At 35.3% G+C, this 14,100-nt stretch overlaps 1 protein-coding gene across 1 annotated transcript in view; it reads left to right on the top strand.

Moving 5' to 3' along the window:
• Positions 1-14,100, top strand: part of LOC138703263 (AT-rich interactive domain-containing protein 5B-like) — a 454,468-nt gene that overhangs the window by 425,459 nt on the left and 14,909 nt on the right. Inside the window, exons 6-8 of the mRNA XM_069831001.1 lie at positions 1,820-2,000; positions 2,131-2,281; positions 6,161-6,320. Of these exons, the coding sequence (XP_069687102.1) occupies positions 1,820-2,000; positions 2,131-2,281; positions 6,161-6,320 (492 nt within the window). The remainder of the gene's footprint in view (positions 1-1,819; positions 2,001-2,130; positions 2,282-6,160; positions 6,321-14,100) is intronic.

Genomic DNA, 14,100 nt, shown 5'->3' with positions numbered 1-14,100 from the left:
GCATACATTGCATGTCTGTTCGGATCAAATTCCGAGTAAATCACATTGTGATAATTCCACCAGACACACAACGTTACGTTGGGCCCAAACTGATTTTATTTAACGACGACTTTAACAGGTTGACAAGGATCAATCCACAGTTTTGAGGTGTCACGGTTGCTGTAATACACCTGTTCTTCATCACATGTGACAGTCTGTCATCCATGGGATTAGCGACAAGCTGATGACCGATATCCACTCTGAGCCTTTTCAGGTGTCAATTCATGGGTGCAGATCTACAGCTTATGTATGATTTTCTAAGTGTCTAATGTGGTGATGCATTGTATTTTTTGAAGCACCAAGTTCTTCTGACAACCTGCGAGTACTTTTTGTTGTGAATTTTCGTCCAAAACTTTGTGTGTATTCTCAAATTCCATACCTTAGATCTTCAAGGACATTGTAAATTTTTAACGTCTCCTTCTACAGGGTCCAGCAATTAACGTTTCCCATTTTCAAAATACCAAAACTAATTTATTGTTTAAAGAAATTATAAACCATGGACACTGTTAACCACATTATAGTTTTGTATTATAGATTATTACCTTTTTTTTTTAAATTACATCCTTAAGATGCCCACCATTAGCTTCAATACATTGTTATAATCTCCCTTGTACACTAGTCATTACTCTCTGCGAAGTGTCTGGTGTGACACCAGCAATTTTCTCACGAATTGCATTTTTGAGGCTGTTGATATCAGGGAGTTTACAAGCGTAGACCTTAACCTTCAGGTACCCCCACAAAAAGAAGTCTGGTGCATTGAGGTCTGGGGATACAGAGGGTCATTGACTGTTGCTGAACCTGGAGAGAAATCGCCCAAGGAAAGCAACATGCAATGTGTTCATTGAAAGATGTGCCATATATGCCGTGGCTCTGTCCCATTGAAACCTAGGGTCTCAGTGTTCCAGTTACAACATGCCAACTCAGGCAAAAAGAATGTTATTGGCATGTGGTTGTGACGTTTTCATGTTCTCGCCAGTCTCTCACGTTCAATATTTTCAGGTGTTTTCGTACGAACATGAGGTTTGTTTTGAACAGATCCGATTTCACGCCATTGACTCACCCAGCAACTGATTATTTTTTGTGATGGTGCAATTCTGCGTTGTCGATTATCGCCAAATATCCGCTGAAACTCGCGCTGTACAGCCACAATTGACATTACTTGATAAATAATGTTCTATGCAGAAAATTCGCTACTACAAAAGCCAACGTTCCATGACTAACAAAATCCAAGACCATGTTAGACCCAGTCACAATGTTCAAAGCCTCCCTCCTTAAATGATGCATGCATAATTACCAACTTAAAATGGGAAACGTTAAATGCGGACCCTGTACATTATTGAAACTCTGGAACCATCATCATACTATACACTCACTAACGACACCTTTACCCTCGACTCCACATATTCTTCAAGCTGTGGCACTAGTTTTATAATCTTATTTCCAGTAGGCCTCTAATCTCAAACTTTATCACTTTTATTTCATATTCTTTGTATTAATAATTTGGCGACTGTCACATGGCCACAGTACACAATAATAAGCATAGCATCCTGTAAATTGCATTGTCCAACTGAAGAAAATCATTAAAATCTTACAAAACATCAAACTTAAAAAAATCGACATTGTTAAATGGCTCTTTTTTTTTTTTTTTTTTAAGTTTAGTCAGAATAAATCGTAACAGTTGATATGTTCATTGTTGTTGTTATAGTACCAGTATTATTATTGTTATTATTATTATTATTATTATTATTATTATTATTATCACATACATTTTCTTCTGCAGAGTAAACCTACAGGAAATGGTGGAAGAAATGGCATACGTTGTAACAACTTAGTGCAGCCTCGAAGAAGTAGCAGAGTTAGTGCAAGTCCTGAGGAAAAGGACTTCTTAGTGAAACTACATCGGTTCATGAAGTTAAGACAGACACCAATTGGAAGGGTTCCTCATCTGGGATTCAAAGAAAGTGAGTGATTCAGAAATTAATTGTGGGTAATTTAATCTGCAAATAAAGTAAATTTCTAAGCTGAATAATTCATTCAGCTTTAAGCTGTATTCACGAATAAAGTACTTTAATAAATTTTGTATCTTTACAGTTGACTTGTATGCATTTTTCAACAAAGTTCAGAAGTTGGGTGGCTATAGTGCTGTAACAAATAATCGAATGTGGAAACCCATTTATGATGATTTGGGAGGTCATCAAGGAAGTACAAGTGCTGCTACTTGCACAAGACGACATTATGAAAGGTGAGAAAGATGTATTATACTGTGTATTATATTTATATATATGAGAGAATATTATGTTTTAAGACTTCCTGATTGTTTTTTTTTCTATAGACTCGTCTTTTAATGTGATTTAAAATTAACGAAAGGTTATAAATTAACAACACCTATATCATATATACATATATTATGAGATGTTTTGCATTGTGTATTGCATATGGCATCAATTAAAATAATAGTCAACACTAGGGTTGGATTTGTAGACTCTTAAAACGCAATCTTATTCTTTCACAATAGTTCATTAGGAAAAGAGACATTTTATCCAAATTTATAAAATTAATATACCAGTGAGCTATAAACACTTAGGTGGGTTTACTATCTTTCACATTTTAACTTTATTGCTGTACTCAGTTTGTCATATTTCCGAGTTTTGGCAGAGTTGGAGTTTTATTACCAATAGTAAAATTTGGGTAATTTCCAATCTATTGTCAGAACAAACTGTGTAATGCGCGGTACCTTTACTTTTGAAATCGGTGTATTCACATTTCCTTAATGAACTATGTAAGTCACAAACCACTCTTAATACTGAACTACATATAATCTTATCGAAAACTTTACAAAAGCAATTTGCCTTATTGTTGACATGTTCGTTAATTTTATTCCATTTTGTGTCCTGCCTCAATGGCATATGAATGGACCTTTACTTAAGCAATAGGGACATGATGTAAATTTTTTTCCAAAATTTAGAAATATTGACCTTACCTTGTAAGACATTCTTTCTCTGATGATGTTTTATATTAAAAACCAAGACACATTTAGTACTAATCAAAACATTTATAATTTTAATATTCAGAACAAAATTAACAACATTTCTTCATACCCATACTTTCTACATATCTGATAAATTTATTGTTTATGCTTGCAAATTGAATTAATCTGCTTGCTATGTATTGCATATTTTTTTGTATAATTTTTGACTTGTTCCACATCTCAAAGCTACAATGCTGATGTAAGTTCTATGGAAGCGCCGCCATGGTGGTCCAGTGACTAGAGCACTGGACTCATAATCCTGTGGACCCGGGTTCGATCTCCGGCATCCCCCGATTTATGACTTGTGTTGGGCAAGCCCGTGGGTCCAGGTAACACAGGCACAAGGGCTTTCTGCAAGTGCTCCGGTTTCTCTGTGGCATCCCAACAAATCTCCATCTTCATCATCTCATCTCATTGCAGGTGTAGCATAGACTAGCCTCCTGTGGTGCACCCTGGGCAACGACTCTGTTGGTAAATTGGTCTACACAACTGGCTTCATATAGGTGAATGACGAACAGTCAAGTACCTGCCATTAGACATTGAAATGCAAAAAATAAAATGAAATAAAATACAGTGAAACCTCTCTTTATGGACAACCACAAGATACGGACACTCCTCATATATGGACAGACTTTTATGTCCCAATTGAAATAAATAGAAATAATGATAAATTTAACTCTCGTTTATGGGCACTTTCAGACACAGACATGGACAGCTGTTTCACAGTCCTAAAGCTGGCTTTACTTCCTGACTGCGGACACAACTTGGATTTCAAGACCTAATGTGTTACAAAAATGGAAAATTTAATTTTGAGAACTGTACAGAAATTCCTTAACATGAAAGAAGACAATAAGGGTCTCATAGGCTACCACTAGCCCACCCGGCTACCCCTTGTTAGTTGGGATCGGGTAGATAAACAAAGTCATAAAATTTAACCTGTCTGATGGGTCCAAGGTTTCCGCGATCGTGAAATTGTATTCGACACATGATACGGTTAGTAGGATTATTCTCTTCACTTCAGTCAGTTCTGTTTCGAGAGACATGGCACCTGAACATAAAGGTTAAGTTGAAAACTGTAAATTACAGTACTGCATAACTGTAGACCTAGAATAAAATTGCATGGCATTGCATTGTATTTTCCTTTTTCGGTCTTATCTACTGTAGTTCAAAGTTGCAAAGAATTTACTGTAGTACAGTATACTGTATTTAGAATCAAACTACAGTAATACATTTCATTTAAAGCTAGAAGGGATACATAATGCATATTATAAATTTACTGTTAGATTGGGGAACCTCCCTCCCAATAAAAGACACCTCCCAGATGCGGACAGATTGTTACGTCCCTTTAATGTCCGTAAATGAGAGGTTTCACTGTAAATATCATTGGCAAATTGATTCCACGGCATTGATGCAACAAGAGAGTGGGCCTAACTTTAATAGCCCAAAATTATAAAACATTAGCTGAATCGCATTTGTTAATCACATTCCGAATGTGAAGTGAAATACTCATCAATCATTATATTTTTGTGTAACAATAGGCTTGTTTCTCTGTTGTTACTTCAGTGTTAAAATATCTGTCGGCATGTAAATAATGTCTAAAGAATACACGATATGCAAATTCATCACCTTATTTATTCACAATAGTTCAAGATATTTATGAAAATGTTCTCATTTGTGAAGAATTAGAGACAGTTTTCCTTTTGCATAGTTTTTTCTACGTGATCACTAAATCAGTTTGAAGTCCCACTTGACCCCTTATTATCGAAACTAGATTACTGTGGTCAAGGTAAATGTACAATATACCCAGTATCATCATCATTGTTATCATCCTTTCCCTTTAGGTTTATAGTATATGAGCTGTTCAGCTGTAAATGTGTTTTACATTAAGTATTATTATTAAATGACATAAATCAATTTTCCTTTTGTGCATCACTTACGTAATGAAATAAAATTAAGCAAGTCTAAGCAAAAATTAACGTTTTTAACTAACTGAAACATGATCATTGTGAATTCGTTAGTGAGAGAAGCTAGGAAGTAGGCTAATTGTGAAGGAAAAGTTGGTTGGAAATGTTCGGAAATAATTTTAGCTGTACATACAACATTTATGTGGAAAGGTTAGGGCAGAAACAGCAGCGTGGGTTAACTGAACCACCAAAACTCTTTGCTGGTGATGTTCCTGGGTCTCAGGTTAAAGGGTGGCCTTGTAGATATGCATATATACATGTGTGTGGATGTGTGTATGTGTGACGACAGTCCACCCTTTGTATACCTATTTACCTAGCTACCTAACCAACCACCTGTCTGTCTGTTTTCCTATCTCTCTATTTCCTTATTTGTCTGTGTTTGCCTATCTGTGCTTTATTAATTTACTTACCAGAATAGCATCCTGTTTCCAAGAAATCAAATTCAGTAACTGTTATGTATTTCATGATTTTTTTTTTCACGAAATGAAATAATATAAGTATGTCGATTGGTATATATTTGAAAGTAACGTTCAGCATATTTCGTAGATGTTTTATAGAAGGTTTTATAAGGACAATGATATAGTATTCATTAACCATATTTTCTTCTTTCTTTGTGCTTGGATAATATGTATTACAGAAGTGGTCTTCAGCAATTCGTAGACAAAAGTCAAATTACATAAGGTAGACCAGATACAAGAGGACCATACAATTTATGCGGAAGAACCTTTAGCATGTGTGAAGAACTTTTACTGAAAACATATTTAAGTAGATTTTTAAATAACTAAAGGCATTAATTTTAGACTTATTAGTCATTAAAGTTGACTAGTGAGAAAACATTAAAGTTATGTGTTGCACATTATTTTTTTGTTTGTTTGGAAGGGCTACATAATTAACTTCACGGGGCTGCAGGTTAAATAACACTCTATTACAGCCTGTTATTATATTTTACTTCTTTATAGATTAGTTATCGAACTGGGAAATATGCATGTTTCACTTGTTTACTTTCTCTGAAAAGCAAGATTGTACCAAAAGTATTGAGATGTCTTGTGGACACTATAAGAGAAGGGAATATATTTTCTTACTGTAAATACTGGTTATTTTTTAAATGTTTTAATTTTTCACACCGTAGACTGTTGCTTCCATATGAGAGAAGTGTGAAGAGTGGTGACACCAAAGAACGGCGACGTTCAAAGTCCATAAAAAGTGAAAGTGATACATTGTCAGCATCAGGCGTGAAGTTGGAGAGAGATGTAAAGCCACCTTCTTGTGCCACAACTTCAGATAATAAGGTAGCTGTTGCAATTAAAAGTATGCTGAAAGACTACATCAATTTGTTTTATTGGAATTAGAACTCAACAAAATAAATACAGTAAAACCCCGCTTATCTGAAATGGTGGAATAAAAATACATAGGATATATTTGGACCATAGTACGCACTTTTTTCATGAAAAATACTGTTTAAAATATAACTGTCAATGCATGCTAATGAGATAGCTACCATCTTGTCCTCACACCACAGCAAGGTTACAAATAAGGTGAATGCCTTTTAAGGGATGTAGTAGGTAGTAGGTAAAAAAATCTTCTTTGCACACCCTCAGTTCATTTGTTTGTGTTCAGTAGTAGCCAGTGGTGTACATTGATCTTGTAAAATAAAAGTTATTCTTTGTTAATGTACCTTTTGTTCTAGCTACTCCCTACCCCAAGAATCTTGGAACCAGTTATTGCTGAATGAGAGAGGGGTGACAACTGATTCTGCGTGTATTCACTTTGTGATGCTGTAGGTGTTAGGTAGTTTGTTAGTGCACTATCGAAAATAGTATGCATAGATTATCCAAAATGGCTCCACCCCTTTAGTTTGGATAAACGGGGTTTTATTGTAATCAATTATAGTCAACAAATATAAATGCTTACTTTGTTGTAGTTAATTTAGATCAATCTCACTTAATTCCAAGATTAACATAGCTACACAACTTTTACTTGCTTTCTAATGTATGTTATAATAGTAAACATTATATGAATAATTTTTTTTATTTTATTTTAGTAGGTTATTTTACGACACTTTATCAACAGCTTAGGTTATTTAGCATCTGAATGAGATGAAGGTGATAATGTCGGTGAAGTGAGTCCAGGGTCCAGCACCGAAAGTTATCCAGCATTTGCTCATATTGGGTTGAGGGAAAACCCCGGAAAAATCCTCAACCAGGTAACTTGCCCCAACCGGGAATCGAACCTGGGCCACCTGGTTTCGCTGCCAGACGCGCTAACCGTTACTTCATAGGAAACGAAAGTCATTATATTAAGAGCAGTGATGATGAGGACGTAGATTTGACTAGAATTGAATCACTAAATGAAAATATGACAGAAATAATAGAATCATACAAAACAAAGCCACTGGTAAAGCTGTCGTCTGAGGTGCTTGCCTGTCGATCTGGAGTTACACTCGGGTGTAGATTCGATTCCTGCTTGAGCTGATTATCTAGTTGGGCATTTCCTCCAACCATAAGGCGAATGTCAGTGGTCCATATAAAATCCATTTTATAGTCTTGAGAATTTTATAAAACTCCTGTAAATGTAACACTTTACTTGTTTAAAAGCCATCATGTGTGTCTGATAAGCTGAAATAATTAAGTACAATGGGTCCATCTACTGGTATGCTTATCTTATGTGAGTGACAAAATAACTTCAACGTTATTTGTACATTATTTTATTAATTGATTAACGTTTTCGACTCGATTGAGTCATCTTCAGATCATTGCATACCAAATTAAAATTTTTATGGAAGTTGTTCAACAGGTGTGCATGAAATTAAATCAAGTGCACTATTATACAAATGTGTCATGCATGTGTCAAGTGTTAAAAGCAATTTAAAATACATTGAACATGTATCAACTATTATAACAAATTAAAATTACATAAAATTTCAATATACTGACAAGATGTAACAATAAATATGTGCTAACTGATAAGATACACAAGATAAACCAACACATAAGAAAACTTTTACAGGGCTTCAAATGGATCATTCATTCATTTAGTGTTCTGCCCAAGGGCAGGTCTTTGACTGCAAATCCAGCTTTCTCCAATCTTTCCTATTTTCTGACTTCCTCTTTGTTTCCTCATATAAATCCATATATCTTATTGGCGTCTATCATCTGATATCTTCCTCTACCTCGAACTCTTCTCCCGTTCACAATTCCTTCCAGTGCATCCTTCAGTAGGCAGTTTCTTCTCAGCTAGTGACCCAACCAATTCCTTTTCCTCTTCCTGATCAGTTTCAGCATCATTCTTTTTTCACCCACTTTTTCCAACACAGCTTCATTTCTTATTTTGTCTGTACACTTCACACGTTCCATTCTTCTTCATATCCACATTTCAAATGCTTCTGGTCGCTTCTCTTCACTTCGTCATATGTTTCTGCCCCATAAAATGTCACACTCCATACAAAGCACTTCACTAGTCTCTTCCCTAGTTCTTTTTCGAGAGGTCCTCAGAAGATGCGCCTTTTTCTATTAAAAGCTTCCTTGGCCATTGCTGTCCTCCTTTTGACTTCCTGGCAGCAGCTCATGTTACTGCATATAGTACACCCAAAATATTTGAAGCTGTCCACATGCTCTACTGCCTCATTCAGAATTCACAGGTTTATTTTCTGCATTTTTCTTCCTATGACCATGCTCTTCGTTTTATTTGCATATATCTTCATCCCATACTGCTCACAGCTGTCACTTAGCTCCAGTAGCATATCCTTTGGTATCAGTTCCTTTTCTGCTAACAACGCCATATCATCAGAAAATCTTATGCACTTTATTCTTTTTCCTCCTACTATCACTTCTCACACGTTCTGACAACAAGTTCTTTACTAAATCATCCAAGTAGATATTGAACAGGATAGGTGATAAAGGACATCCTTGATGTACTCCTCTCTCAATTTCACTTCCTTCTAATATTTATTTTCCTATCCTGACTTTGACTTGTTGTTGCATATAAAGATTATTGAACAGTCTTCTCTCTTTCCAATCCACACCAATTTTCTTTAGAATCCCCATCAGTTTATTCGAATCCACTCTCAAAAGCCTTTTCTAAGTCCACAAATACTACAGACGCTTCTTTATTCTTCTCTAGGTATTTTTCACTGATTGTCCGTAGTTTTCCAATTGTATCTCTTGTACCTTTTCCCTTCCTGAAGCTAAACTGCTCTTCTTCTAACTGTTCTTCCATCTTGGAATATAAATGTCGATTCAATATTCACAAGAGAATCTTTGCCAAGTGTGATAGTCCTGAATTCCATACATTTCTTGGCATTATTTTTCTTCGGTATTGGAATCAACACTGTCTCCATAAAATCTTCAGGTCAGTCGCCTTTCTCATATATTTCGTTGCATAATGACATAATTTGCTTCTTGTCTTCACGCAAGCATTTCACTAATTCAATGGGGATTCCATCAACTCCTGTTGCTTTCTCATTCTTCATTTCCTTAAGTGCTAGTTCAACTTCTTTGCTTAAAATAGAAAACCCTTTTTCGTCTTTTGATACGGCTTCTTTGTTTTCTATAGCTAAGTCATTTGGACGATTTTTTGTTTCATATAACTGTTCTACATATTCCATCCGTCTGTTTAGTATTCCATGTTTGTCTGTTATTTCATTTCTGATGACGTCCTCTATCAACCACATGGATTTCCTGTTCTTATTAGTGAAGTCCAAACATTTTATTTTGCGGTACATTAAATCATATCTTTCTTTCCTCTCTAGATCCTCTATTTCTTCACATATCTCTTTCATCCAGTCTTCTTTTGCTTCATCAGTTTCTCTTCGTAGATCATTGTTAAGTTTCCTGTAGTTTCTTTTATCTTCTTCTGTGTTGATGTTTTTCCATTTTCTCCTCTCCTCTATCTTCTCCAACATTTTCCCTGTGATCCAAGGTTTCTTAATTCTCCCACCTTCTGCATCCTATTGAATCTTCTGCTGTTGTCTGTATACAACTTTTTAAATGAGTGCAGTACTCATTAGTATTCTCAGATGTGGATTCTAATGCAACGGCTTTCTCTTTAAAATTTGGTTCAAATTTTCTTCTGTTCTCCTCGTTCTTCAGTTTTTCCATATTCAGTTTCGTCACCTGTCTTCCTCTTATCTTCTTCAGACGAATATCTACTTCGCCTATCAGCAGGACATGATCTGAGTTAATATCCGCTCCTAGTAATCTTTGCCACTCGGGAGGAAATTAAACGCAGAATAAATATGGGAAATGCGTGTTATTATTCGGTTGAGAAGCTTTTATCATCTAGTCTGCTGTCAAAAAATCTGAAAGTTACAATTTATAAAACAGTTATATTACCGGTTGTTCTGTATGGTTGTGAAACTTGGACTCTCACTCTGAGAGAGGAACATAGGTTAAGGGTGTTTGAGAATAAGGTGCTTAGGAAAATATTTGGGGCTAAGAGGGATGAAGTTACAGGAGAATGGAGAAAGTTACACAACGCAGAACTGCACGCATTGTATTCTTCACCTGACATAATTAGGAACATTAAATCCAGACGTTTGCGATGGGCAGGGCATGTAGCATGTATGGGCGAATCCAGAAATGCATATAGAGTGTTAGTTGTGAGACCAGAGGGAAAAAGACCTTTGGGGAGGCCGAGACGTAGATGGGAGGATAATATTAAAATGGATTTGAGGGAGGTGGGATCTGATGATAGAGACTGGATTAATCTTGCACAGGATAGGGACTGATGGCGGGCTTATGTGAGGGCGGCAATGAACCTTCAGGTTCCTTAAAAGCCATTTGTAAGTAAGTAAACTTTGCATTTTTTAAGCAATTTCGGAATCTTTCCTGTACCAGTATATAGTCTATCTGATATCTGCTTTCATCCCTTGGGCATGTCCATATGTATCTTCTCGTTTATGTTGTTGGAATAATGTATTTTCAATAATCATTGCATTTCTTTTACAGAAATTTACCAAATATTCTCCTCTATGATTTCTTTTTCTCAGTCCATATTTCCCAACTGTTTTTCCATCTTGTCCTTCTCCTACAACTGCACTCCAATTGCCTGTTAGCATTACGCATGTTCCCTTTTCCTTCTCAACTGTCTCTTCTATCTTGTCATAGCTTTCTTCCACTTCCTCGTCTGCTAATCCACTATGTGACATATAAACTTGCACTAGTACTAAATCCATTTTCTTCCCTTGTAGTCTCACCATCATCGTCCGGTCATCTACATAACACACTGATATCACTTTATCTTTCACACGTGGTCCCAGTAATACACCAACACATGACTTCCTTTGCATTCACCATTTGAATAAAACAATCTAAATTCATCACTCACCAACTCACCACTATTTTCCCACCTCACTTCGATATTCCAATCATATCCACTTTGTTTCTTCTCATTTCTTCTTTCAAGTTTCCAACTTACCTGCTTGCAAAGAGTCCTTACATTCCACGTTCCAATCCTCAATCTTCTTTTCTTCTGACTGTTGGGTTCTCTCTGTTCTCTTCGTAATGTGTCCTTACCCAGCATCCCCCTCCTGGACATCCGAATAGGGTGATAGTTTATGTCCGGAATCTTTTACTGTGGAAAGACTCATATTCAGCTAAAATTATGTAAAAAATGTGTTTGTGGTTACCATTAAACTAAAATGAGAACCTTGCAACATATCATACAAGTGTTCTATTAACAATTCATGAAATACTTGAGTGTGGTTCCATGAAGTGCTCAATTTTACCATGCTAACAGATGAAGAACCAAGTGAACTGTGATTAAATATGCATTCCTTGAAAGTTACAGATCTTTGCACAGTGAAGCAAAGACGTAGATGCTCGTAAGTGTTTGTGTCTTGAATCTGGAATGAATAAGTGATGTGATTTTGACGTGAACTTAAACCTCAAGTGAAGATGTAAAAATGAATACCATGGTGAATCAATTGTGAAGTATCACGAAGCTTACAGAACGAACATAGAGAAGATGGACCTCACTTCTTCGAAATCCTGTAAAAAGTTTTCTTATGCATTGGTTTATCTTGTGTATCTTATTAGTCAGCACATATTTGTTGTTACAACTTGTTTACATTGTATTTAAATTTTATGTAATTTTAATTTGGTATAATAGTTGATAATATACAACTCTACTGACATATTCAGTGTATTTTAAATTGCTTTTAACACTTGACACATGCGTAACACATTTATATAATAGTGCACAGTTTTATGAATACCTGTTAAACAACTTTCATAAAAGTTTTCATTTGCCATGTTATGATCTGAAGATGACTCAATCGAGTCGAAAACGTTAATCAATTAATAAAATAATGTACAAATAACATTTAAGTTATTTTGTCAGTCACATAGACGAACACATTGTATTTAATTATTTAATAATTTTAATTGTTGTATTTGACTAAAAATATTTGTACATTTGACTATGTCCATAGCACTTACTTGGTGCTTATGATAAACTAAAGAATGATTATGATTATGGTTAATCCATGGCGAATTCTCGGCCTCATCTCACTAAATACCATTTCACTATCACCAATCCCATTGAGGCTAAGTAGAAAAAAAAACATAGTAGTTGATACAGCGTCATTAAATAACCAAGTAAAAAAAAAAAACGAAACAATAAGGGATAGCGTTGTAACATAGAGTACTCATTACTTTCACTAGTATTTTGTCCCATCACTCTTTGGTGAAAGGTTTGACAGGTTCTCAGCAGTGCCATGAAGCTTCTGTGTTGGGACACACATTTAACTTGATGTTATAATACATATATATGGTATGGTAGAGTAGTTAAAGTTATAATTTTCTAATACAAATAAATATGTCTACTCATAGAGCATGTTAACGTCACAACTGCACAGATTGAGAATTGAACCAACTATTTTGAGGGTATTCTCTTGTTAATGTAAATTTTTGTAAACACTTCTTAATTCCAATATCTTCATATTTTTATCACACATACATACACTCAGATATAAAGGGTGTAAAATGCTGGTGGTAGAGTATAAATAATTAAAGAAGTCAAACAATGTTTTTCTGTAACTGTCAGGATTTTCACAGAAAAAAAAAAGGTTTTGTGAGTGTAACTTTTTTGAAACAGAGAATAGACGGTCATTACTCATTATTTACTTTATCTGATACCTACACTGAAGCAATCATTAATCAAGCAGTCATTTGTTGCTCTGTTTTGTATTGGTATGTGTTGTGTGCAAGGTCATTGACAATGGCATTCACGTTCAATCGAAATCTAAGCAAATAATTAGACTACTATCAATCTTAAAAACATGGTCTTTTACAAATTTAAAAGAAAATTATAAGAAATAATTAAATTTCATTAGACATTTTGTTCAGTAAAGCAATAGGTTTGGAAGTAAATCCCAAAAAGACAAAGTATATAATTATGTCTCGTGACCAGAATATTGTACAAAATGGAAATACGGTATAAAAATTGGAGCTTTATCCTTCGAAGAGGTGGAAAAATTCAAATATCTTGGAGTAACCATAACAAATATAAAGAACACTCGGGAGAAAATTAAACACAGAATAAATATGGGAAATGCCTGTTATTATTCGGTTGAGAAGCTTTTGTCATCCAGTCTGCCCTCAAAAAATCTGAAAGTTAGAATTTATAAAACAGTTATATTATAGGTCACGCAGGAAACGATTACCGAAAAGTAGTGGTGGCATTACTGTCTGTTTTGACGTGTGTATGTAGGAATGCTGAGGGAACGAGAGGTGTGGGACGGTGGAAGTACTGCCTCTTCCAAGAAGATGAACAGATGGGGACATCGCCTGTGCAAAAAAAGAGCTTAGCAAGAGAAAAATCCAAAGCGAATTAAACACGCAACATATGTTTATGAATAAAATAATGATACTCTGTGAGGGGAACGCTCCATCACTACATAATAAAATAAATGCACTTGGAACAAGACATGTATTCATTCACATGCAGTGGAACTGAAACTAAAACCGTAATGATTCTCTCGATGTTGTTTTCTTCCAACTGTACTCTTCAATATCATTCAAGTTATCTCGTGGCCTTTCCTGTCGCCCATTCTTCTTTATTGCATTGTTT

This window comes from Periplaneta americana, chromosome 7 (genome assembly GCF_040183065.1).
Source record: "Periplaneta americana isolate PAMFEO1 chromosome 7, P.americana_PAMFEO1_priV1, whole genome shotgun sequence".
Lineage (NCBI taxonomy): Eukaryota > Metazoa > Arthropoda > Insecta > Blattodea > Blattidae > Periplaneta > Periplaneta americana.
The sequence above is the reverse complement of the archived record's forward strand: the minus strand, read 5'-3'. Positions and strand labels throughout refer to the sequence as shown.